At 49.0% G+C, this 25,178-nt stretch overlaps 9 protein-coding genes across 9 annotated transcripts; 5 read left to right on the top strand and 4 right to left on the bottom strand.

Moving 5' to 3' along the window:
- Positions 1-3,508: 3,508 nt before the first annotated feature.
- Positions 3,509-4,388, top strand: ASPVEDRAFT_48891 (putative C2H2 transcription factor; the record flags this gene model as incomplete). Its single annotated transcript, XM_040814090.1, has 2 exons — positions 3,509-3,771; positions 3,863-4,388. 2 exons carry the CDS (start codon positions 3,509-3,511, stop codon positions 4,386-4,388), a joined length of 789 nt encoding a protein of 262 aa, XP_040662547.1.
- Positions 4,389-6,577: 2,189 nt separating this feature from the next.
- Positions 6,578-11,624, top strand: ASPVEDRAFT_122000 (putative C6 transcription factor; the record flags this gene model as incomplete). Its single annotated transcript, XM_040805944.1, has 8 exons — positions 6,578-6,995; positions 7,084-7,395; positions 8,035-8,764; positions 8,813-8,852; positions 8,902-9,925; positions 9,983-10,308; positions 10,361-10,431; positions 10,478-11,624. 8 exons carry the CDS (start codon positions 6,578-6,580, stop codon positions 11,622-11,624), a joined length of 4,068 nt encoding a protein of 1,355 aa, XP_040662546.1.
- Positions 11,625-11,781: 157 nt separating this feature from the next.
- On the bottom strand, positions 11,782-13,347 carry ASPVEDRAFT_36161 (translationally-controlled tumor protein). Its single transcript, XM_040811148.1, has 4 exons — positions 12,986-13,347; positions 12,506-12,782; positions 12,274-12,433; positions 11,782-12,214 (listed from the first exon to the last, which is right to left on the bottom strand). Exons 1-4 carry the CDS (start codon positions 12,998-13,000, stop codon positions 12,130-12,132), a joined length of 537 nt encoding a protein of 178 aa, XP_040662545.1. The 5' UTR covers positions 13,001-13,347; the 3' UTR covers positions 11,782-12,129.
- A 682-nt stretch (positions 13,348-14,029) lies between these two features.
- On the top strand, positions 14,030-15,371 carry sur2 (sphingosine hydroxylase; the record flags this gene model as incomplete). The annotated part of the gene is made up of 2 exons (XM_040809586.1): positions 14,030-14,720; positions 14,773-15,371. 2 exons carry the CDS (start codon positions 14,030-14,032, stop codon positions 15,369-15,371), a joined length of 1,290 nt encoding a protein of 429 aa, XP_040662544.1.
- A 247-nt stretch (positions 15,372-15,618) lies between these two features.
- Positions 15,619-17,704, bottom strand: ASPVEDRAFT_252372 (uncharacterized protein). Its single transcript, XM_040809761.1, has 2 exons — positions 16,047-17,704; positions 15,619-15,992 (listed from the first exon to the last, which is right to left on the bottom strand). Exons 1-2 carry the CDS (start codon positions 17,401-17,403, stop codon positions 15,904-15,906), a joined length of 1,446 nt encoding a protein of 481 aa, XP_040662543.1. The 5' UTR covers positions 17,404-17,704; the 3' UTR covers positions 15,619-15,903.
- Positions 17,705-18,006: 302 nt separating this feature from the next.
- Positions 18,007-19,325, top strand: ASPVEDRAFT_119892 (uncharacterized protein; the record flags this gene model as incomplete). Its single annotated transcript, XM_040805747.1, has 3 exons — positions 18,007-18,458; positions 18,515-18,592; positions 18,653-19,325. The coding sequence occupies 3 exons, from the start codon at positions 18,007-18,009 to the stop codon at positions 19,323-19,325; spliced, it is 1,203 nt and encodes a 400-aa protein (XP_040662542.1).
- Positions 19,326-19,715: 390 nt separating this feature from the next.
- Positions 19,716-22,319, bottom strand: ASPVEDRAFT_146209 (putative ATP-dependent RNA helicase DBP6; the record flags this gene model as incomplete). Its single annotated transcript, XM_040808086.1, has 1 exon — positions 19,716-22,319. One exon carries the CDS (start codon positions 22,317-22,319, stop codon positions 19,716-19,718), a length of 2,604 nt encoding a protein of 867 aa, XP_040662541.1.
- A 321-nt stretch (positions 22,320-22,640) lies between these two features.
- On the top strand, positions 22,641-24,332 carry ASPVEDRAFT_48885 (phosphatidylinositol N-acetylglucosaminyltransferase subunit A/GPI3; the record flags this gene model as incomplete). The annotated part of the gene is made up of 5 exons (XM_040814089.1): positions 22,641-22,657; positions 22,711-22,742; positions 22,792-22,826; positions 22,888-23,276; positions 23,330-24,332. The coding sequence occupies 5 exons, from the start codon at positions 22,641-22,643 to the stop codon at positions 24,330-24,332; spliced, it is 1,476 nt and encodes a 491-aa protein (XP_040662540.1).
- A 71-nt stretch (positions 24,333-24,403) lies between these two features.
- ASPVEDRAFT_252364 (uncharacterized protein) lies at positions 24,404-25,085 on the bottom strand. Its single transcript, XM_040809760.1, has 2 exons — positions 24,792-25,085; positions 24,404-24,729 (listed from the first exon to the last, which is right to left on the bottom strand). Exons 1-2 carry the CDS (start codon positions 24,906-24,908, stop codon positions 24,475-24,477), a joined length of 372 nt encoding a protein of 123 aa, XP_040662539.1. The 5' UTR covers positions 24,909-25,085; the 3' UTR covers positions 24,404-24,474.
- Between the last annotated feature and the right edge of the window lie 93 nt (positions 25,086-25,178).

Genomic DNA, 25,178 nt, shown 5'->3' with positions numbered 1-25,178 from the left:
TCAAGGCCGGTGTGCACCCAAAGGATATCGGTATCATCACCCCATATGAAGGCCAGCGCAGCTATATCGTCAGCTCCATGCAGGCAACTGGCACTTTCAAGAAAGAGCACTACAAAGAGATTGAGGTTGCTTCGGTGGATGCTTTCCAGGGCCGCGAGAAAGACTTTATCATTCTGTCCTGCGTACGCTCCAACGACCATCAAGGAATTGGTTTCTTGAGTGATCCTCGGCGTCTGAACGTTGCACTTACCAGAGCTAAATATGGTCTGGTGATTCTAGGAAACCCGAAGGTTTTGTCTAAGCATCCTCTTTGGAATTGTCTCCTACAACATTTCAAGGAACGGCACTGCCTTGTAGAAGGTCCGTTGTCTAACCTCCAGGAGTCCCTGATCCAATTTAGCCGTCCGAAGCAGGCGTACCGTGGACCTCAGCGATTCCAGATGGCCTACAACCACGTGTCCAATGTCACCAGTGGATATATGAATGGGCGGAATGGTCACCGCAACGATTTCCACGATACAGGCTCTGTGGTTGGTTATATACCGGATGATGTTTCCTCTGTCCACTCCTCCGCACTTGGTGGCGTGGGAATTTCTTCTGGATATCCTCCTATGTTCCAACAATTTGCAGACTCGTGGCCATCTCTCCCTGGAGCTCGTCGCGCCAATGGGAACAGAGGGAGAGGTGCGCCCAGCGTCGCTGGAGATTCCGTAGCTGCAACAGAATCCGATATTACCGGTAGCATCATCGATGGCAAGGGCCCTGAGCATGGCGGTGTTAGTCTGGCTGGATTGAGCATCAACGATATGAGCAAGCAACCTAGTCTTAGTCAGTCTGACCGACTGAAGCGTTACGTGGAATCTGGAGCACGTGAACCCTACAAGCCCGGTGTTCCCGATAATGGTAGCATTTTCGGAGGAAGCTCTGCTAGTATTCGTGTCACTCGCGGTGTACCTGGCCATATCAATGATGACGATGATGCCCGAAGTGTCTCTACGGCCTTTGCCAGCCAGGTTGGGGGCAACTATGATTGAGTGGGGTGATGTTGGCAAAATTTCCATGAATACACTGCCACCAAGGGTTGATCCCATCCTGCGGCCTGGAGGACAGCTGTTTTGGCGATCATTGGGCCATCCTGAACGGGGCTTATGTTTTACTCCCGAGCTTCCACTCAACCCGTTGATCGCCTGTTGAATGCGATGCACATCTTGGCGTACTGAGAACAAATTCGGTATCTCATCCGTATTGTCGCAACGGGGTAACTTATGGGGCATATCCTACGACAGTGTTATCTTAGTATCTATATGTCGCCACAGCCGTTTTCCTTCCATATCTTGGATGGAGACTGGTTCTTTACACCTCAGGCAACCGGACCGGAAGGGGCATCGGATCTAAATGCCTCATGCTGCGGGATTACTTTCAGCTGTCTACTCCGCCTCGAAAGACGGCGTTTAGAATTTCTTGACTCTTTCTCCCAGCTTGCGCTTGAAACCAACCGGCCCTCCCGGGGCTCCAGACCGAAGGATTTCTTCTCTTGGGCGGTAAATTGAAACAAAAAAAAAAAAAAAAAAAAAAAAAAAGAAAAGAAAGAAAGAAGGAAAGAAAAGAAAACGGAAAACGGAAAAAAAGCCGCAGTCATGACTTCAATGAGCTAAATCATTTATGCTCTATATTCTCGTTATACATGCTTTTCGAAGACTCATGGCGCCGCTACGGCATCATTGCAAGACACAGCATGGGTGAGTTTTCTCAACTGTGTAGTTGTGTATAGCTAGTCTAGCGACACCGGCAAGTCAAGCGAAGATTGCGTTGTTTCTTAGAAATTTTTTTTTAAAAAAACCAACTATTGTCCCTCGTTATTCTAATTTGCTGAGCTGCTTCGTCAGGCATCAACGTATCTCGTGGCGCCCGTTGGATCGACACTAGGGTTCCAGCCATGATCGATGTAGACAGGAAAACTCGATCTCGCCCTGCACGTTTAACAGGCCGAGAACGACACAGCCACGCATCATAGGCCGATCGTTCTTGAAACAGGTCGTCAAGCCCTTCTGCAGGCTACGTAACACTGTCGTTGACTGCAGAGCTGGAAGAGACGTGGAATTCCCCTCGAACCCGCCGTTTACTGCGCCACTCTTTCCCAGCTGGATCGTCCTAAGCTTAATCCATAGCCCTGCCACTTCGCCGTCTATTGTCTGGTCGAGATTTCAAATCCTCGACAGAAATTGAGGTGCCTGCTTGGTATTTGACCGCAGCGTCTCCCCATCAACCTCCCCAAACCGTCAATAGTTTAACTGCTCTCCGCATTTCTATCTTTAGTAGATATCCAGGTCCGAAGGGTTTCTGTGTGCCGCGTGTCTTTTGCACTTGTAGTCTACGAATACGCAGCAAGACTCTGTCGATATACTAAATCTGGCGACGATTGGCATCACCCAAGCGTTCAGGTCGAATCTAACCAGGCAATTTGGAGGCAGGTTTGCATCTATGGGTTTATGGTCAGTACATCGGTCTCGCCCCATCGCCCCTAGCGGTAATGGAGAAACCAAAACACAAGGCATCCTATCCCAGAATCAGGCTCCAATTCGATTTGATATCAAGGCGTCGATAGCATGGGGTTTGGCTTGTTTAAGGCTTGTCTTGCGCGGGTGTGTCCTGCTTTGGCCACCATAGATCGGGCGGAAAACACTCCGAAGTCGGTGAGTCCAGAACTTCGGGCACTCAAGCGCATGTCCAATACGAATGGGGCAAGTGCAGAGAAACGTCAAAGCTCGTTGATCCACTGCGCATTACGCCTGTGGATTTGGCAGATGAGCGGTGATGTTGCGATGCTGGCAAGGCTGGCAGTGCTGTGTGGCTGCGTCCACGTGACTGAGCAGTTTTATTGGCCGGTCGCTGTTGGTGCCTCACCAGATGTGGCGGGTCATGGAAGAGGTGCCTGAGGTGGGTGGCCAGCAAACTCTCGGCCAAGCTGGATGCCAAATAATTATTAGTACAAATTCTGGATGGGGTAATGAGTCACTTTGGAGCCTAATCCGGCAAATAATAGTAACAAGCGAAGGCTTCAGTGGCACTGATTCACTAACCGGCAGTGCCGCACGATTGAATACAAATACAATCACAGCTGCTGGTTTTCACTGTTGGAGGACACCGCATATCGCCTCATCTTCCGTCGTTTCCGGATAATTATTGTTGAGAGAAGGTGGCGCCAACCCTGCTTAGTCACTCGCCACTGACATCCAGTGGTTGCCTTGTTACCTGAAAATTTCGGCACCCTTTTCACCTGCAACTCCTCAGGCATTAGCTCGTTTACCACCGACTCCGAGTATAAGCCTAACAACGCGTTTCGCCATCGATTTTCTTCTCGCTCGGCGCTGCTCACCCAACCTCAAAACCCTTCCTCCTTATATTCCCGCGTTTCTTTTGGTCGTCTCGCGACTCATTTACACTGGAGCAATACCTCGCGCCTCCCCAGCTCAATCATCGGCGGGGTTCTAATACTAGCAATTACGATATGGGCGACGGTTCTGATTATCCTAGCCCAAGAAGTGAAGGTGCTAGTGGTCCAGCAGCCGTGCTCGTCGCTACGCAGGATCCTCTCGCTGCTGTTCCAAAGATGAACGATCAAATTTCTCCCAGTTTCATGGAAGGGGCTCGTCCGCGACTGTCGGTGAGACGAGCGCGCGATCCGCCCAAGAACGCTGTCGGCCAGATTTTCTGCGACCATGCAGAATGCCAGCCGAGTCCCCCGACATTTCGCCGTCCTTGTGAATGGAAGTAAGTACATATTTTTTTTTTTTTTTTTTTTTTTTTTTTTGATTCAAGCCATTGTTGCGATAGATGGAGTTAACGCGATCCTTTCTTTTAGTAAACACATGGACAAACACGACCGGCCTTATAAGTGTTTGGAACCTGGATGCGACAAAATTCAAGGTTTCACATACTCTGGTGGCCTACTGAGGCATCAGCGCGAAGTGCATAAGAAGAACGTCAACGCCAAGAAACCTCTTATGTGCCCTTATCCTGACTGCAACCGCAGCACTGGTAATGGGTTTACGCGTCAAGAGAACCTGAAAGAGCACCTTCGACGGCGCCATATGCATTCCGAGAACGGCCACGCGCCGGAACTCGCGATCGTTCCATCACCTGATCTCGATGGTGCCACCTCTCTACAAGCTGTGAAGCGGAAGCGAGATTCGCTCGACGAGGACGCCACTGATCCGGCTATCACTTTTCCAGAGGATGAAGAGAATGGCGTGGACATGCAGGGCGAACTCAAACGACTGCGACGCGAAGTCCAAGAGAAAGATCGTCGGCTACAAGAGCTGGAGCGCATTGTAGCTGGCCTGCAACAGGTCATCCCACAGCCGCAAGCTACCGTCTCCCAGGGGTAATAAGTATTGATCAATTTGAGCATATGGTGCTGTTCACGGTGCTTTCATCTCCGCCCACCTCTTAACGTTTTTGTTTTTTGTTCAATCCCTTCGTTTTACCTCTATCGCGTTTGCATTGCAAAGGCGTTGCTGCTCTTCATAATACAATATACGCAACTCACGGTTTTCAACGTCAATGGGAGGGTTTTCATGGAATTGGTCTGCATCTCAAGAACGCGTGGACCCACACACGGCACAGCTATGAGGAATATGGCGTTTTCTCGAGGTCGATCTTATACAGACCAGGTGGTGTTCTTCTCTTTCTCTCTCTAGTATTCCCTGAAATATACCCGGGCGTTTATCAACTCACCCAATCTTCCTTTACGTCTGTGACATGCTCATGTACTGTTATTCTGTTCTTGTTTTTACTCCAATGTTCCAGTCAGAAATGACATTCAAATAATGGTTTCAGTTTGTGCTAGTGTAACCGGTGCTTTTACAATTCTTTGTTCAGATCTTATTGTATTTCGGTCATAATAATATTATGTAGGCTTTTGGCGTGATTTGAGAGGAAGTAAACATCCCATCTCGTAAATTTGTACCTGCAAGGTTGTGTTTGGGTCTGCTGCTTGGCTGACTCCACGTGAACTTCACGAGCACAGGCGTTTCTTAGCGCGGCTCAGGAAGCCCTAGGTAGCGATCCTGTATCAGACAATGCCTGCCTAAACTTAACTTGACTCGTACCAGATTCCAACCAGATGACGGTCATAGCTAAATCGCACTGTCAGGTTCAATATAATAGACCCGCTTTAGTAGTCTTGGCCATTCTTGTTCCTATAATCAAGGCATTACGCTAGAATGGCCTTAAGCGCCTAACCCCTTTGATACCTACCGTGAGGCTGATGACTACCTAATCGTCCGACCGATTTTCGTTTCGCAGTGCCGCTGGGTTTGGAAATCATCCCCTCTGATTCGATGGTACGAGGACGTTAGCCTCTTAGGATGTATTGTGTGATTGACCAAGCAGACCATGCCGTGGCCTGTTCTGCTGTCTTTGAGTCATCGTGGGGCCAAACTCGTCAACGTGGTACGATTCATAATCAAACCCCGGATGTTGTCGGATACGTAGAGCCTGTTTTACCCAGATGACCTCCAATATCGGAAAAGCGATATGCTTGAGTCCTGGGGTCGGTGGACTCGCTGCAGCCCGGCCTATAAGACGAGCATCATTGGGGTTGGACTCGGTTCCAGGATCTGGAGCCAGTATGATGAGTAGCGGATAGTGAACTCGTCCACATGGAGACACCATTCACACACGGAGCTGACAGATGACTCACAGCGGGTTGAGTCTTGGGGTCGAGTCGACACGCGTGAAGATAATCGCGGAGTTGATTCGAACGAGAGTACACGATGTGACTCCCCTCGGGGTACGTATTATGAGTGTGTGATTAGGAATGACTGATTTTGATGATGAAGAGGGCTGTGCGCCTTGTCTTGTGTGGGCGTATCAGCACCCTAAGCATGAGTCAGAGGCAGACTCACTCGGAAAGATATGAGACCCGCTACCGGTAACGAACACGAGACCCTATAGAGAATGTCAACGACTAGAAGTAGATTGTGCGAGTTGGATTCTTGATTTTGGAGTTGATATTTCTGGATGACAACGTTATACGTGACGGCGTTGTTTTTGACTCTCCCTAGTCATCAGTCCAGAGCCCATGAACCAGCTACCAGGGCTCTGGGTTTGTGGAATTTTTATCATTCTTTTATTATAGGTGCAGTCAGATAGCTTTTGGGCTCAACCATAGCCGTGGAATAAAGTCCGATAGTTATCCAGCAAAGGTCAGGTTCCTTTGTAGACAAAAGACATAGACTGTGAGTTCACTGGAATAATGACGTAAAGGAATATATTGTGGTCGGCGAAGCTTTGGGAAATAGTATGTCAATGTTTTTGCTGCGAAGTAAGAATCGTTCGGGGAGAAGTGATGGTTTCCACTCATTAAAAAGAAAAGTGGGCGTCAGGTGATCCCCTCCCTCCGCACACAACTAGAGGACAGCCGCACCTCAGCTTCAACGTTACTTAGATACAGATACCGATACACCTGGCTCGCTCACCATCCGACCCATGATTGACATCAGAGCGCTTGACCATTGAGAACCCGCCTCTCTTTCAACACACAATCTCTTTGATCCCCGTGAGCAAAAGAAACATGTCCCGCAACGCCCAAGTCGAAGAAGTGTCCGACTCGGACCCCGAAGAAGTTGCTCCTTCTTTGGTCTCTAGCAGCGCCAATGAGTCAATTCTCCCCGGAAACTCCGTTCCTTCGTCATCGATGCCTACAAGATCCGCGCCTGAGCCTCAGCGAGAAATTCCCAAATCGTACCAATGTCTCTACCCGATATATTTCGACAAGTCGCGATCTCGCGCAGAAGGCCGGAAAGTTGGCGCTGAGCTTGCCGTGGAAAACCCGCTAGCAAGAGACATTGTCGATGCTGTACAGATGCTAGGATTGCGAGTTGGATTCGAGCCGGAGAAATTGCACCCCAAGGACTGGGCGAATCCGGGGCGTGTGCGCGTGCAGTTGAAAAATGAAAGCGGGGGACCGATCAACTCGCAAGTAAAGAATAGTACGTTTATCCTTTCACATAATACTGCCTGATTCATTTCAATATTTACGGTGCTTTACGCGAGTGACAGATTGCTGACAGCGAACAGAGCATCACCTCTACATTCTAGTTGCACAATACCTCAAAGCCCACCCAACTACGGACCAGTCACCTTACCGCTTGCGTATTCGAGGGCTCCCAATGCCTGAAAAACTACCCGATGCACCTGCAGCTCCTCGTGGTTGGAAGATTGGCAAGATCCTCCCGATACACTCCCCCGCATACAGCGGTGGCGGGGTTAGCGATAATCCTTTGAAGGACGCTATGGCCGAGATGCAAAATATGGGGGGAATGCCCGGTATGCCGCAAATTCCTGGAATGCCCAACATGGCCGGCATGATGGGCGGCGAGCCATCGGGCGGTGGCGAAAAGAAGAAGAAGGAGAAGAAGAAGGGCAAAGCATGAGTGGGCTGTTCGACCATTGCTTTTTCCTATCGGCTAGCGCGTGAGCGCATATGTATGGTTTACATTGGCATTGGCATTGGCGAAAGGCGTTCTGTTCTGGTCTTTTGTTTCGTAGAGGCATACCCGCGTGTGTTCAATCTTGATACCATCAGCCGCGTGCAAATCAATTGGCAATTATCGACTCGTCGGTAGTCGCTATCCTCCAGTGCTCTCTCCAAGTCCATGTAGTCGTAATAATATAACTATCATTTTTGCTTTGTATTCGCAATCCACAAGTTCTAAGACGTCAACCCTCGTGATGCTTAGCGGACAACTGAACTGTGGTGGATCTCATTGGCCGAGGGCTGGCTGAGCGTGAATGCGGGCGTTCTCCATAGTTTCCAACTTAATTGATCTGCTCCTCGCCTCCCCCTCGCCCCGGCTCCTCGAAGGTCTAGAATATGCTCCGGTAATGCGGTATTGGCTGTTATCGCATTCACTCTTTGATGCTTGTATGAGTCAACACCTTTATTGCTAGCGTGCCGCTCCACATGGCCTTAGATACACCAGTTTATCGATGAATCGGAGAACGAACTCCCCCGCCAGTGCGATCAAGAACAGATCATGAACCCCAGTCCGCCCGCCAACCCTCCCTCAGATGGGTTTCCAAATGTCCCAATCCGCTTCGCTTACGATCCTACCTCCGAACCCGCCTCTACTCCGCCCAGCGGTCCCAACTCCATCGGTAAAAAGGGACCCCGCCGCCAGATCACACGGAACCGCACCAGTTATAGCTGTCATACGTGTCGGAAGAGAAAAGTGAGATGCGATAAGGTGCACCCTATCTGTGGAAACTGCGTGAAGAATAAGACCGAGTGCATATACGACCCGTCATCGCAGCAGCAGGATGGTGACCGCGACAAAGACGGAGGACATGGCGTGAAGCGGAGAAGGGAGAACTCGAGGCATCTCGGGGATGATATTGAGGATCTGCAATCAATTTATGGTCGCCTTAGACAGGCTGGTCCATCTGAGCAGAAATCCATTGAGTCGCGGTTGGATAAACTCACGTCAATGATAGAGAGGCTTAGCAAGACGTCGCACCCTCTGGACCCCGCCGAACAACAGTTTTTGGCGCAACAGAATTCGGCCCAGAGTGTGGCCGAGGCCATACCCAAAGCAGAGCCGGACACGTCCAATGGATATTCCACTCCGGATAGCCCTCGTCGTACAGCTGAATCGAGTGGTGATGAGTTCCCTATACCGGCTGGTCATGCTACCGACCTGGTAGACCCGGTGGGAACCCTGAATTTGGGGCACCTCAGCCTAGAAGATGGGAGGTCACGGTACGGCTTCCCCGTTGAATCCATATTGCTCATCTAACCTGTTGGTAGTTATGTTGGCACAACCTTTTGGGCTTATATTTCTCACGAGGTAAACTTTTGAGGTTCCATATTCAAGTATAAAAAGCTAATGTCAGTAGATCAACGAGCTTAACCAATTTCTTCGGGACCAAACTCACTCACATGATACTTCTGGAACGAACGACAGCTACATTGAAGAAACTGTAGAAAATGTGCCAACTCGCCATTGGTTACCGTCTGTTGACGATTCTAGCGTTACCGCTGGCGAGAGACCGGCGACGAGAGATGCGTTCCAAAGGTCTATTTTGTTTCCATCCAATGGTTCGCCATCTGTGAAGGACAAAATGGTTGAGCCAGATATGCTTGACTATATTCCTACGAAACGGCAGAGTCACATTCTATACAAAGGCTTCATGTCCGGAATCCAAGCTATCAGTCCCGTGGTTCACCCACCAACTGTTTTAAGTCATTACAACGCCTTCTGGGATTGGTATGATTCCAGCAGCTATTCTGGGGAGTCATGCCCCGACCCATCATTTATCCCCTTACTGTACGCCATTTGGTATGGTGGAACAGTCACAATATCCCTGAGGGCAATTAAGGCCGAATTCAATGGTGCCTCGCGCTCCGCCCTTTCAAAGGCATACAACGATCAGGTTACGCGCTGGTTGACAAAAACTTCGTTTTTGCGTAGTCCTTCGCTACAAGGTCTAGCCGCGTATCTCCTCGTGCAAACTATACTTGCGAAAGAGGAGGAACCGCTGACTAGTAGCTTGTTTGTCAGCCTCGCAATGCGAGTTGCTCAAACGATGGGCCTTCATCGCGACCCCGCAAACTTTGGAATTGGCGCTTCCCAGGCGGAATGTCGCCGACGAATGTGGTGGCATATTGTCCACATGGATGGTGTCGTCTCAATGTCCAGCGGGCTTCCTCCTTTGGTGAATGATGAGGATTTCTGGGATGTACGAGAGACGAGTGAAGTTAAAGATACACTTCTAGGGACACCTGAAGCTGAACAATACGAAAGGATGATACAAGCTGGTTTACGGCCTCGGGATAACCCTGATGATCCTACGGTCTGTGGTGGTCCATCTACGGTGAATGTATACTACTTGTGTGCTAGAGGCAAATATGTGATGGCTCGTAAGCACATACTTATCTCCGCACGGTTTTTGATCACAAGCTGAATGCTTTTTTTAGGCGCCGTTCGTCGAATAATGAGGATCCAACTTGGAACCAAACCGCTAACGCGGCGACATATGGAAGAATTGAGAACCATACTTGTCGATCTCCAAGTGCAACTTAACTCAATCGTCGAGCGCATTCCAGAGACTACGCAGATTGATATTTCTTCAAACGCTTCCAACAGATCTTGGTCCTTCTCACGTTCACCAACTGAAGCTTTGAGTGTTGATTTAACGCTCCCGGGAGATGCGGCACCTACCTGCGTAGAGCAATATCATACGCCAGTTCTGGCATCCTTCCACAAATGGGCACGGATTATTCTTAGGCTTTATGCTGACAAGGTAAGAAATGTCATTGCAGCAACGACCGAGCAACTTATAACTTGAATCCTAGGCATTCTGTGTTGCATATCAACCTTTTCTCAAGAACGCGAGAAGTCGGATCTGGCCCGCTGCAAGACAAAGGTTTGTGCGGTTTCTCATCGTATATTCTACAGACTAACTAGTATAGTGCACTTCGTCACTGCCACGGGTTCATGGAGAAATTCATCTCCCTTGCTACCGACCCTGATTTCCAGCCTTTTCAGTGGAGTTGGCCTGGGAACCACCAGCCAATGCATGCAACCATGATCATGCTTATCGATCTATATGAACGGCCTTATAGTCCAGAAGCCCCCAAATCCCGGGCATTTATAGATAAGATATTCTCTCTTACTGGACCGGATGGAGGTGTTGTAGGGGGCGAGGATGGTATCTCAACCCAACGACCATTGAAAGATGGTGGTCGTGAGGCGTGGGATATGATTCGCCGACTGCGTCAACAAGCGTGGCAAAAAGCCGGACTTGATCCGCAGAAGCTATGGACTGAGCAGGCTCAGATTCAGGCCGGTGTAGCTGTGCCGGACGAATGCGTCGTTACCAACCCCTACTACTCCGGTTTCTCGGCGTATCTACAACCGATACAAACTCGCGAGCAGCTCTTGGATTTCTCAAAGATGTTTTATAACATGACACGCTCCCAGGCACTTCCGAGTATTGCCGCTACTCTTGGTGAAGCTGGCACCATTCCACGGCCGAGTCCCTTACGCTACGAAATGTCCTCAAATGTTGCTCCAGCTAGAACATTACCGCACCCTCAAACCCTACACTCCCCTCCAACAATCTCGCAGTCTCCCACAGATCAACCTTCTACTACAAATAATACAGTAACCTCATCGACCATCCCCTCGAACCCAACTATGACCTCTCTAAACCACACTGCCGCCCTCACCCCTCCTACTATACCATTTCCCCAGTCACCTTCCATGCCTGCGCCGCAACCAGTGCCAGAATCAACACAAACGCCTGCGCCTCTTTCATTCCTAGATGCACTCTCACCATCGGCACACCCTCTCACACTAAACGTCCCGACCCCGCCATCAATGGTAGACCCGAACCTGAATTTCGACTGGGATCAATGGGATGCCGTATTTGGTCAGCATCTCCCTGTTTCAGACGAGCTAATGGAGCTTGATCCAGTTACTGGATTTGAATTTGGCGATCTCGGCGCAGCCGAACGGGCAAGTCGAGCAGGGAGCTTGAATGTGGGTGACTCTGAGACGAGGATGACTGGCCTTGATACCACCATGCGGGGCCCTGAGTGGAATGGTTATTGCTGAAGCACTTAACTTGGGGTTAATGGGATCAATTTACGCATATTTTTTCTATTGATTTGTTTTTTTTCTTCTTCTTTTTTCTGGGATGAATGGACTTTTTATGAGCGACTGATGAGGTTTTGGTATAGATACCATTTTTAGTTATTTTTTTCATTGTATTTATTATTTGAAAGTTTCCATATACTTGGCAAGGATATGGCTTCCCGAAGTTTTTATCATGATATTAGTTTTATGGGCCAATTAGGGGACCTGGATAAATGCTAAATAATTGACTATAAGGATGATGTGGTAATTTATGGTTGTCTGGCGAGGAAAGATATGGGTGGGCGTAACAGGTATGGAATTCATGAGGCGTGACTCTGATCAAATAGGATCCAGAATATGCGATATGGAAGAGCTTAGGATATTATATGAAAACGAGATAGCAATCAGCATAGGGGATTGCATTCTCCATCTCCCTTATTTTATTTCCTTCGTTGAACAATATTCTTCATGAAATCGTAATGCTTTAGACCTTCATCTCCTCGAGACCGTGCTTCCAGAGAGTGGCGTAGGGGGTGACACCGTCCTCACGGAAGTCAATCAGGACGTGCCTAGAACGAGTGTTAGTTACGAGATCTACCAATTGAAAATCAGATATTATAATACATACATAGCATCACCGTCCATGGCCTGGCCCATAAGAACATCGTAGTTGTCGTAGTTAGCGAGGATCTTCTTGACAGCGGCGGGCGCGCCCTTCTTGAACTCGTCGATGGTCTCAGCGGGGGCGCCCTTCTCGGTGAGAGCGTTGAGGACCTTCTTCATGTAGGCTGTAGTTGGAGAGCAAACGATTAGTTTTGCGTCATGCGTCATGAAGGAGACAAACTATAAAAGAAACATACTCTTAAGGTGACCCTTGAAGGCATCCTTGGAAGGCTTGAGACCTTCCTCGGGCTTGAGCCAGACGAGGCGGAACTGGTCCTCAATGTCGTGGACCATCACCTCACCACCTTCACCACCTTCCTCGCCGCCATCCTCAGCGGAGGGGTTGGCACCCTCGAGCTCGAAGTCCTCGTTGGTCTTCTTGAGGTACTTCTTGCAGTCGCACTCGTAGAAGACGCCGTCGACGGTCTTGATGTTGTAGGTGTCGGCGAGAACCTCGTCACCAGAGATGATGTCCTAATGCGACCAGCCATGTTAGATTTCTCAGTGTGAAATTGGTATTGTCTGGGATTGAGCTGATTGGTGATCATTGGGGATTGGTTTTCTTTCTTTCTTTCTTTCTTTCCTTTTTTTTTTTTTTTTTTTTTTGCGCAGGCTAGGATTGTCAAGTGGGGTAAAGACGGGTATAGGGTTGAATAGCAGACGCATTTAAGACGAACCTTGTAAATAATCATTTTGAAGGAGGGTAGAGTAATATCCTACAAGAGAAGGGGAAACGAAGAGGAAGGAATAAAGAGGGATAGATGATGGATTGGCACAAGGCTGGAGAAGAGAAAGAGAGAGGATGAATGGGAGGGGAAAAATCGAGGTTTATTATTTAGCGGGTTTGGTGGGGTTTTTTTCCAGTCTTTTTTGCTCTTGGGGGGTTTTCTGAGGGGGGCAAACCAGGCTAGGCTGTTTTGGGGTTGGTTCTGGACTCAGGCACGAAGCAGGTCGCAAACAGCAAACATGTGTTTGGGCCATGGCAGCGGCCAACATAAATTTCAGGGGCCCTCTCTCGCTGTTGTCTGATGCTAGACAGCGCCTGCCACTGCTCCAAACAGATCTTAAGATGCGAGGATAAGGCTGCTGATCAGGAGGTGAATCTGACCATACCATACCGGCTGTGCCCATAAGACAGCGATAGCCTGGGCGTAATTTACGATACGGAAACGGGCGGCCTCGATTGATCAGATACGGTAAGCAGAACTCCCCCGTGGTGCCACTCCAAGTCAGACTCCGAGTCGGTCTTGACTTTTCTGTTCCTTTTCCCATCTTTTCCTCTTGACTTCAGCCACTCCTACTGTCCACGCTCCTTTTCAACCTCCATCCTTATTTCCTTTTTCTCCCCACCCCGTATTCCCGGTGCTCTCAGCATCTGCCGCAACCTCATACCTAATTGCCTCAACCGTTCGATTCCGGTCTCCGCTTACTCCCGCAATCCCCTGATTGTGGTAGCCGCACGCATCCCGATTGCTGCCAGCTCGCTTATCCTAGAATCTATAAATCACCTTCTCTCCTTCAAGTCGCAAGACCGCCTTCTTCTTCTTCTTCTCGGTTGCTTTATATTCATACAAGTTTCTCCCACATTTGCGTCGTCGTACGGTTTTGTTACTCGCGGAGTATATTGTCAAACTTATGGGACCGATGCCCTCAACCTCGTCATTAGCCACACTTTTCTAATCGCGCATTTTTTTTCACCTTGCACAATTTGCATTTCCACAATGGCTATGAACAGCACTTTGGTCTCTGACCTCCCGCCTCTTCCGCCCTATAACCTGGTTCCGCGCCCTCCGCTCGTTGCTGGGATTCCGGATAACATCCTCGCCCTGATTCTTCCGATTGTTGCCTACTGGGTACTGTCTATGTTTTTCCACCTAATCGATATCTACGATATATTCCCACAATATCGCCTCCATACTCCGGCTGAGGTTTCAACCAGAAACCGCGTATCTCGATGGGATGTTGTGAGGGATGTCGTTTTGCAGCAGGTAGTTCAAACGATCGCCGGTCTTATCATGGCATACTTTGACGAGCTGGAGTACATCGGAAGGGAGGAACACGATGTTGCTGTCTGGGCTCGCCGAATTCGGTTTGTACAGAAAGGGCTGCCTTTCTTGCTCACGGCCGTTGGTCTAGATGCTTCCGGTGTTGCCGCAAACTTGTCTCATAATGGACACAAAATGTTGGCTGGAGCTATCGCCGGTGGGCGTTACCCCAATATCACTCAATCGATTGTTTCAGAAAGCGGCATTGAGACCATTGTGCCTGCTTTCACTCCATGGGAAATGTCCCTAGCAAGCTTCATCTACTGGTTCCTTATTCCCGGTATGCAGTTCACCTGGGCTATTTGTGTGGTGGACACATGGCAGTACTTCCTTCACCGTGCAATGCATCTGAATCGCTGGCTTTATGGTAAGAAATAGAAATGTGTTTCTCTGTGAGTTTGATACTAACACCTTGTTAGTTAAATTTCATTCGCGCCACCACCGTCTATACGTCCCGTATGCATATGGAGCTCTTTATAATCACCCTGTCGAAGGATTCCTTTTGGACACTGTCGGAGCTGGTATCGGCTTCTTGACGTCAGGAATGACCCACCGCCAGAGCATGTGGTTTTTCACCTTCTCTACTATCAAGACCGTCGATGACCACTGTGGTTATGCATTCCCCTGGGATCCGCTTCAGCACGCCACCTCCAACAACGCTGCCTACCATGATATCCACCACCAAAGCTGGGGTATCAAGTCTAACTTTTCTCAGCCATTCTTCATCTTCTGGGATCGACTCTTCAACACCCAATGGAAGGGCGAGGTTAAGCTTCGTTATGAACGATCCCGAGAGGCCGCTGAAAAACAAGTCGGTGCAGGATCACAACAAGAATCAGACGCGGACAACAGCGCATCTGATTTTGCACAAGCCAGCCGTGATGCCGCAGTTGTGTCCCCAGGGGAGTCTAGCGACAAGAATGCGCGAACCCGTTTGCGCAAGAAAACAGCGAGCCTGTCACCGAGTGTTGATTCGCTGAAGGGAGTTAATCACGGCGTAACTAGCAGTGTTCTATAAGCTGGATATGGGACTACTCGCAATCTGTACTATCATTTCGCAATTCGTCCTTTCATTTGACCCCACTGTTGCATATCTTGGAGTTGCAGGTCGTCTCCTAGGCACAGTGGGTGTTTTATTTTCCTTGGGTTTACACCGAATACTCTGTATTAATAATTTTGGCGTTACGGCTGCCTAATGCTTTGTACAATGATGTCTAATTAACTTGTTGTGAAGTGTTCATAATTAGTGGAAGTGGACGGAAGGTGTTGCATATGAGAATCATGATTCATTTATTTTAATTATACTTCAGACTCCCGTTTATGTTTTTACTATCAATCATAATTTGGTGGCCAGACAAAAAAGATCTTTTAAGGATAGGAAAATCATTTATCAAATGAAATGCAATGGCGTTTCGCTTTCTGGTCTTGACCCCATGCTCGTGACGCCGTGCGCGCTCTCGCCCTACCTTGAACTTCTCAAATAGCCATCTTCAACACGACGGTGTATCGCGTCTTGTTGCAATTTGGCCAGGCTTGCCCACAAACATGCCCTACTTCGCTTCCTTGGGCTTCCTACTCTTTCGATCTTCACCCGCTCCTTCCTCGCTGTTGCCATCGTAGTCGAAGCTAGTTTGTTCTGCTTTGGATGATGGGTAGTTTATTCCTGTACAGACCGCCTCCGAGGGGGATTTACTATAGCAATGGGGGTTTCCAAGGTCTATATCAGGCTCGAGATAGACTTCCGCTGTGTTCTGGTACGAACCGTGGGGTGAAACTTTAGCATGCCCTTGGGATGGGGGATGCGTGCTCTCAGCCCGAGACCCGTTCCCGACGAGCATGTTTCCGATCTGACTCATGAGATGCTCGTTAGTAGGGCTATCTGGAAGACCTGTATCATCGACCATGCTAGTGTTATACGGGTAGCCCTCACAGTCAGATTGCGTGGAAGGTGGTGGGTGAGAGGGGCTGATACTTGGTGGTTGGTATTGTTGGTTTACAGGCGCAGCTGGATCTTCGAGAGCTGGAAGCAAAGCAGCAGCAGCCCGCTTCCAGCCTGGGGAGAGACTTTTGTAGGCGTTGAGGATGTCATTGACGAGTTGGTCTTGCCTTTTTTCTTCCTCGTCCTCTTCCACATCCACGTACCTGGTTTCTGGATGTAGCGGCGAAACTGTTTCCGGATGCATGCAGACATGGACTGTTTCAACGCTTGGCCGGCGTTCTGGAGTGGGATGATCAAGATATGGACGTTCATACAGTCTCTCGGCAGGTGCAGGACAGCACAGATGACGGGCAACGCATTTAGTACGATCACAGACGCGCGCATGCGATCGCTTATTGCGCGCTGCATCCTTCCGGGCCTGCTTCAGGCCTTTGGAGACTCCCAAGACATAATCGTCAAGCATCTCAAGTGGACCTCCATACCGGCTATTCAGAGCTTCCTGGATAACACGGGAAAGTTTTGGAGGAGCTCGAGCAGAGCATCGCTCTCGCATTCGACTCCGAAGCGCTACACCGAGGTTTCGCAGGTATTCCGGATTAGAAACGACACGCGCAGTCATACATGCTTCACACTTGTTCTGTTGGCGTGGGACAGCCCCACTTGGGGGAGTTTGATCTGAAATGGGGTCCCACCACATACCACGAAGCGATCGTAGACATTGAACTGTCTCCTTAAGAGGAGGAAGTAGATCTCCCGAGTACCACATAGTAACGAGGTCTAGGTGGTCTTCGACTTCCCGTTTGATCAATCGAAAGATATGGCTGATTATGTACGGGTTTAGGCGTCTGTGCGTGGCACATAGAGTTCCGGCGAGGATGAAGGCGCAGGGCAGAGAACGGACTGAGCACCTTTTGTGAAGCCCGGAAGGTAGTGTCCTAATGGCATCCTGGATTTGAATGTGAGTGTCTTTTGTGTAGTACGGGTAGGCGTCTAGCTCAGGCTCTGCCTCTAAAACTTTTATGAGCGATTGTAATTCGGCCCTGCTGAGGTCGAGCACCCCTAGTGGATACCTCTGCCTTGTTGGAGGGGGCAGAGAGTTGCGGCTGGTCATGTTGGATTGTTCTTCTCGTATTGCTTCCTTTTGCTGTATCTCGCGGGGGGTTGCAGGGAGTAGTTTAAGAGGAAAAGAGACGAGCGCCGTTGCGCGGGAGGGGGACTCCGGTTATAATTGACCAAGCTCATTATCTCGTTTTGCTTGCTTGATTCCTTAGACCAAGTGAAATTAATGTGCAAAAAGTTATTGTATTAGCTTCTTTGTGACCAATATGTCGTTCCGTTCCTTGACGGGGAGCCATGTGAAAGAAGGGCATAAAGAAAGCGCCGAATGCTGCCGTCTTTCATTGTCCCTCCAAGTCCAAGATTGTGTTTCATAGCTTTAAGAGATGGCATTGATGGAAACAGAGGTGGATGCAGGGGATCCCGGTGTTGAGGAGAAGAAGGGAGAGAGAGAGAGTGTGTGTGTGTCTTTGTGCGAGCGTGGAAGGCGCTGTTGGCCGAACAAACAGAAATGATCGCATCACGCGAGATCAACCAGATCAACCCCCAACTCCAAACTTGTTTCTCAACCCACTTCTCTCCATCTCTCGATCCCTTGTCTCATTCTTACCTTTTTGTGTTATTGGTTGCTTCCTGTTAGACCGTCCCATCGCCCACTATGAGCGTGACATTTCTCCTCTCCAAATCGACGGTATCAGAAACGCCGCTGCCTTATACGGCATCGCCATCGAGGCTGATGTGGGAGGACATTCGCCTCGTCTTCCGACGCGCATGGTCTTTGCCGGGTATCATTCTGCCTCTGACCCCTTGCAACTCCGGTGATTTGGATGAGCTATACCCGTCATGGAGCAATTTCGCCAACCTAGGGTTCCACGCCATTCTTAGCTTGCTCCAGATATTCTTTCTGTTGTCGATACCAGTAGTAATTATCTGCATGGTTCCGGCCTTCTGGGTATTCTCTTACATAGGTGGCGTCATCTGGGCGAATAAAGCACTTTGCAATCTAGTTGTCAATCGAAGACCGGGTATTTTGGTGTCGAGGTACCCTAAGGTGGAAGCTCCGGAACATAAGCATGAGCATTGGGTCTTTGTTAATGGTATCGCTTGTGGGTAAGTGTATTCTTGTGTTCTTAGTGACAAAGATGGGCTAACATTTATTTCTGTAGTCAAACATGGCTCCAAAATAATATAGATCGCCTGGGATATACTTTCGGGAGGAAGATAATTGGTGTGCATAATCCGTCGTACGTTTGAATGCACTATTTTGGGGGAATGAACCATGGTTACTAAGTTGCGCCATCCAGGACCGGTCTCGTTTTCGATGTCATCCAGTGTTTAATCCAGAGGGACCTCTCTTATGCAACCCAAGATGTCAGGGATGCATATGTTATTCTCCGAGCCGCTTTGCTAAATCCCCGATATACAAAGGTGGTCCTGATAGGACACAGTCAAGGAGGTATCGAGGCAGGTCTCATCACAGACTGGTTGCTAGACGAGATACCTCAAAGCCATCTCCGCAAACTTGAGATATTTACATTCGGCAACGCTGCCAATCACTTCAACAACCCATACAGGACCCGAGGAGATGCCCAAAAGAATATGACCCGCTTGACAACCCCGCAAGATAAACAACCAAATGAGAAACATGACAACACCATTCTGCATATCGAGCATTACGCCAACTCGAGAGATTTTGTCAGTCTCTGGGGTGTATTAAACTTCACGAATATAAGAAATCGGTTCATGGGCCAAGTCTTCGTCCGGCGGGGGTCGGGTCATATGTTCAACCAACACTACCTTGGTACTATGTTTCCACTTGGCCCGGATCGTAAAGTTCTGGATTCGAATCCCTTCATGGATACAGAAATCGATGTCCCGGGATCTGATGCAGATGGCTCAAAAATTTCGGTTCGCATGAAGGTCAAAGATCTTAGTCGATTATGGTCATATCGGAATGGTGGTTTCCCGAATGAATGAAAAGAGACTAATGTACCGGGCACCTTGTTTTGCCATTCCACGACTGCTAGGGTTTTAGATACCTCGCGGCGGAATTGTGCTACCTTAGTATTAAGTAAAGGACGAGAGCTATATAGGGCGACCTTTTCAATTCAGGAACGCGAATCAGATGGATTTGTTATATTTTGCCCTATTCGGGGCATTGACAACGAAGGAAACTTAATAGGAAGGGGTTTCTTTTAGTTAGAATTGAGAGCTCGGGAGTCCACTAGGGGCGCTGTTTCGCACATCAGTCTCGGATTAGATCAGTGAATGTCAATATTATAGAATATGAGAATTATGCTCCATTAAACTTGGAACCCGTATGCAAATTCTTCTTCTTGCTATGCTAAATTGTTACCATTTTATGTATCACAGCGCAGCTTTTCTCGTCCCAGCAGACTTCACTTCCGTCTCCAGAGCGTCCAATGCTGACGCATACCTAGATTTGACCTCCTTCATGTTATCCAGCTTGATTGCAACTCGCTCAACCTTCGCTGCCCGAGTTATCTTGCCATTAGCGCCCTTGGCAATCTCGTTCGTGAACCACCTGCCCTCTCTATGGGCAACCAGAGTCCATGCTGATCCTTCCCTGCCTGCTCTTGCCGTACGACCGACACGATGCACGTAAGTTGTGATACTGGTTGGAACATCGTAGTTGATTACGTGCGTCAGGGACTGGAGATCTAACCCACGGGATGCACGATCTGTAGCAATGATGATGGAAAGTTTGCCTTGGCGGTACGCGCTGAGCGTTTTGCGGGAAGCAGACGATTTATTGGATTTAATGATTGTCCCAATAAGACCAGATAATGATGGGTCAAGTAGGGCTAGAAGACGGGAGAGACGGGAGGCGGATTCGGAGGATTTGGTGAAGACCAGAACTGTGGTTCGCTCAGATGGATTATTTGATGGTATTTTAGTGGGCTTTGCAGCTTCAGAGTCGGATTCAGAACTAGAGTCAGAGCTGCTGTCAGATGAATCGGATTCGTCGCTGGAAGAGCTGTCATCCGTGTTGTCTGAGTCTGAGTCCGAGTCCGACTCGGAATCTTCAGAGCTGGATTCATCAGAAGACGAGTCGTCTGAACTTGTCTCGTCTGAGCTGGTTCCTTCTGAGCTGGTTTCGTCGGAGTCAGATGCTGCTGGTTTCGTTGGTTTTGTGGATGAGGAGACACCAAGTTTGATTTCAGACTTGAGAAGGCGAAGAAGATATAGTGGCTTTTGTGCTCCATCGCCAACTGCGACAGAATGCTCCTTAAGTGTGGTCGGGAGGCTAAATTTGTCGTCTGAATGGGCGATCACCCCGGTTTCATCATCTCCTGTTGGGGCTTGATCAGAAGCACCAACAACCACCAACTGCGGATTCGTAAGGCGAAGAGAGTTTAACTTTGAAATATCTCGCGTCATGGTAGCACTGAGAATCACTTTCCTGGGCTCTTTCGTCTGTAAAGGAAGCCCAAGGGACGACAGGAACTGCCCGCTTGAGCCAAAGGCACCGGAGCCCTTGCGCGCATCAAGTGAATGCATAACAACATCGACCCACTCCTGGAAACTTTCGTTGAGCAGTCTGTCTGCCTCGTCGATGACGAGCCACTGGAGGTGTTTCAATGCGAAGTCCTTTGTATAACGAATATGATCCACCAGACGACCAGGGGTACAAATGAGGATGTCAACATTAGGCTCCGCCTTATGGATATATCCTGGTAACGGCTCGCCGAGATCAGTTGTGCTCGATATGTAGTCTTGTAGACTAAATTCGGTCCAGTCGTCTTCTGTTAGCACTGAATTTTGCCGTGACTCAATACTCTCGGGACTATATAACTGATCAACACGCATCAACGATCGTTGTTCATCCTTAATAGCAACATTTCCTACTGCCGATCCAACGCGCAGGCCCGTCCCTGATGTGCAAAATTCACAAGCTTCCCTAGCTTGTTTGACCAATTCTCGCGTTGGCACAACTATAAGCCCTCTCAGCCTCGGGGCAGGGATTTGTTCAAGTTCGGTGACGAGGGGAAGAACGTATGACAGCGTCTTTCCTGAACCAGTAGCCGCTGAAACACAGAGATCTCCCGAGTGACTCTTGGGGCCCTTCAAAAGAAGTGGAATTACGGCGGACTGGACAGCGAAAGCCTCTTTATAGCCATTATTTTCAAGGACGCGGAGGAGCTTTGGCTCAATCCCTAGCTCGGAAAACTTGGCCCGCGTCTCGGATGAGGTCTTCAATGGATTGGCCAGCCAGGCTGGGAGGGAAGAATATGTTGGCTTCTCAGCTTCTTCGAGAACTGATTCGGGTTGGGGCATAGGTTCTAATCCCTGCGCTATGACCGGCTCAGGAGCATTCGCATCCTTTTCCGTAGTCTCATCCTCGCCATGTCCCTTTTCCGCCACAGCTTCTTTTACTTTCGCAGACCGTTCAAATTTTGATAAGATACCGGCGAACTTGTTCTTTGTCGGTTTCGAATCGTCCTCCTCCTCTGCGGTACCCCCGAATTGCGATTTCTTGGACTTCTTAGTCTTCTCAGAGCCCTTGACCGTCTCTTTGGAGTTGTCCTGTTTCTTAACTTTTCCTATTGAATCTTCAGGCTCTTCATCCGCGTCACTATCGTTCCCTGATGACCTTCGATTTTCTGATCTCGATTTCTTCTTAGACTTAGACCTGCCATGTTCGCCGGGTAACTTCGTTTTGTCGCTGCTAGGCGAAACAGCACGTTTCTTTTTACCGGATTCTTTCGAAGCCTTATCGACAGAGATCGGGCTGGATCGCCTTTCTTTCTTTTTGATTTCTCTCGGCGAAACGGGATGAGCCTTTTCATCTCGATCGTTTCGATCCTTCTTCGATTTCTTCGTCGGGGTGGACGTAGCGCCGGTGGAGCCATCGAGATCTCTCTTTCGTTTCTGGGATTTCTTTCCGCTTGCTGGGGGGGATGCGTGACTCATTGGAATATCACGAGTGACTGAGCGATCACCGGCCATGATCGAGGTAATTCCGGTGCGACTTCCAGGACAAACCAACTGAGCGCAGCTTCTGAAGTCGCAAAAAAGCTTCTCTCCAAATTATTATTTTTAGCGGGGAATATCATCCGGCAGAATAAACACCGCCCCCATCACCGCCGGGGTCTGGACGCTTGCAGATCGTCTGGAGCATCAAGCGTGTCTCCTTTTACAACAGAGCATTCTTGCTGTCTGGCATCGCTACGTGCAAAATGGACAGCGAGTGGTCACGAGAGACAAGATCATCTGGCTGACATGCTGAAACCGCCCCATGCAAAGACCTCGGCTGTTTGAACCGCCAATATGCCATACAACATTGCGTAAGTCCTCCGAAGCTTGGCTGAGATCTAATGCTAACTATATCGTCGCCTAGCATGGTCAGTGACTTTTTCTTCCCCCAGCCAGGTTGGTCGCAATTTTCCAAATTTTCTTGGTAATTTTCTAACCTTTACAGGGGGGGTTGAAAGTCACATCTACCAATTATCAACCGTAAGCATGCACCCAATCCACCTTTGGCATCCCGGGGTGATCGGTACTCATCGTGTGCTAGAAACTTATCGACCGGGGGCATAAAGTTATCATCATAACCCATGCTTATAAGGGCCGTACGGGCGTACGGTACCTAACGAATGGCCTCAAAGTTTACCATGTGCCGTTTCTGGTAATCTATCGCGAGACAACGATGCCAACGGTCTTCTCCTTCTTTCCCATCTTTCGGAATATCGTCATTCGGGAACAAATCCAAATCGTTCACGGCCATCAGAGCCTGAGCAGCTTCTGCCATGAGGCTATTTTGCATGCGCGGACAATGGGTCTGCGCACTGCCTTTACTGACCATTCGTTGTTCGGGTTCGCGGATGCCGGGTCGATTTTGACCAACAAGTTGTTAAAGTTTACACTCAGTGATGTTGATCATGTCATTTGTGTCAGCCATACCTGGTTGGTATTCGCGACTCCGGACGCAAACGAAACTGTGCTAATGTTACTTTCAGCAAAGAAAACACGGTTCTGCGAGCCTCTTTGGACCCATTAATGGTTTCGGTTATTCCCAATGCTGTAGTAGCAGAGAACTTTCGACCAATACACGCCACTGCTCGTGCGACTGAACGACTTATCAGTGGGACGCCACAAATACAGCCTCCCCCAAGGCCAATCGGCCCGAACGACATAATTACAATTGTTGTGATTTCGCGTCTATTTTATAACAAGGGCACCGATCTTCTGATCGCCGCAATTCCGAGGATCCTTGCTTCACATCCGAACGTACGCTTTATTATCGCGGGCTCAGGACCAAAAGCTATCGACTTGGAGCAGATGCTGGAACGGAACGTTCTCCAAGATAAAGTCGAAATGATTGGTGCTATTCGACACGAAGAAGTCCGAGACGTTATGGTTAGAGGCCACATATATCTACATCCAAGTCTAACGGAGGCATTTGGAACTGTTATCGTTGAGGCCGCCAGTTGTGGGTTATATGTGGTTTGCACCCGTGTCGGTGGCATCCCCGAGGTATTGCCCCAGCACATGACGACGTTCGCAAAGCCAGAGGAGGACGACATAGTATTGGCAACCAGCAAAGCTATAAGCGCATTGCGATCCAACAAGGTTCGGACCGAGCGGTTTCACGATCAAGTGAAAGTAATGTATTCGTGGACGGATGTGGCACGCCGAACAGAGCGGGTATACAAGGGTATCTCGGGGGATATTAGTCCCCAGGAGTTCTATGGATACTACCCGGGAGAGATTCAGGAAGCCGGCGATAGGGTCCGCAACTTCAGTCTCATCGATCGATTGAAACGGTACTACGGATGTGGGGTCTGGGCCGGGAAACTGTTTTGCCTCTGCGTCGTGATCGACTTCCTACTTTACACCTTCCTTGAAATGTGGTTTCCCCGAGCAAACATTGATATCGCGCGAAGCTGGCCGAAAAAGCTACATGAAGCAAATGGCAACAACACCAAAGGCGAAAAAGAGCGTCTCGGCTTGACTTCCTAATTTTCCTTTTTCTACTTTTCTATGCCTACGGACCCTAACCACGATGATACCCATTATATTTGATACAAGTTATTGTAAAATCTGATGCTAATACTATGAATAAATGAACTAAACAAATGCCTTGACGCAGCTCAGCGCTACTCTACCCAGTACTGGGGTGACCTGCCCGTTTGTTAACATCCTTCGAAGTAGCACCCATAAGGGTTGACTCTGCAGTAGTCCTGACACCTTCCTTCCCATGGCTCCTCAAGACATTAGGATTCATGGCCTGTTCGCCAGTGTGATCAATCGGGTAGGGCTGGTAGGAGCTGCTTGCTGGTGCGGTTCCTGGTGGGTAAGTCTCGGCGTGGAATTCGCGGGCATAATCCGCGGGGGAGGCTTTCACGCCGACGGCATGCTAATGAAGTCAGCGTTAAGTGTACTCCTCATATCGCAATGGGGAAGAATGAAATAATTCACCTTGTCGTGTGATAATGGTCCGTGAGGCTGCTGGTTTGGACCGGTTGGCTGGACTCCGGGCTTGAAGAAGCCCTGTTCGTTTGCAGGATTGTCGTGGACGTTGTCGAGATAGCTCATTATGAACGCTGGCGCAGATGTCTTTCTTTTGTTTATGAGTTATAATAATTAGCTGAATCGGCAAACTCTCAAACGGCATCCTTCTATAAGTATTATAATAGCCCTAATGTCTCGACTGGCATGACGTCAAAGCTTATGGCTGGCTGACCTCATTATCAGATCATGTAGACCTGTTTGACAAAGTAATAGGAATATTGGTGCATAAAATGACTTCAACTTTTGATATTTTGCCTATTCGACGAGTTGGCGTGACGTCAAATGGAAGGGTCT

Source organism: Aspergillus versicolor, assembly GCF_001890125.1.
Source record: "Aspergillus versicolor CBS 583.65 unplaced genomic scaffold ASPVEscaffold_1, whole genome shotgun sequence".
Taxonomy (NCBI): Eukaryota; Fungi; Ascomycota; class Eurotiomycetes; order Eurotiales; family Aspergillaceae; genus Aspergillus; species Aspergillus versicolor.
This window is presented reverse-complemented; position numbering and strand designations above follow the sequence as displayed.

What these genes read in the sequence shown, in the direction of transcription:
- ASPVEDRAFT_252372 (XM_040809761.1), bottom strand. Translation starts at nt 17,403, where the DNA reads ATGACCAGCCGCAACTCTCTGCCCCCTCCAACAAGGCAGAGGTATCCA. An exon ending in TGGAAACCCCCATTGCTATA is followed by an intron (nt 15,993 to 16,046) that starts GTAAATCCCCCT and finishes CATCATCCAAAG; the next exon opens with CAGAACAAACTAGCTTCGAC.
- ASPVEDRAFT_36161 (XM_040811148.1), bottom strand. An exon ending in CTTCAAGGGTCACCTTAAGA is followed by an intron (nt 12,434 to 12,505) that starts GTATGTTTCTTT and finishes CTCCAACTACAG; the next exon opens with CCTACATGAAGAAGGTCCTC. An exon ending in GCCATGGACGGTGATGCTAT is followed by an intron (nt 12,215 to 12,273) that starts GTATGTATTATA and finishes CACTCGTTCTAG; the next exon opens with GCACGTCCTGATTGACTTCC.
- ASPVEDRAFT_252364 (XM_040809760.1), bottom strand. Translation starts at nt 24,908, where the DNA reads ATGAGCTATCTCGACAACGTCCACGACAATCCTGCAAACGAACAGGGC. An exon ending in GACCATTATCACACGACAAG is followed by an intron (nt 24,730 to 24,791) that starts GTGAATTATTTC and finishes TGACTTCATTAG; the next exon opens with CATGCCGTCGGCGTGAAAGC.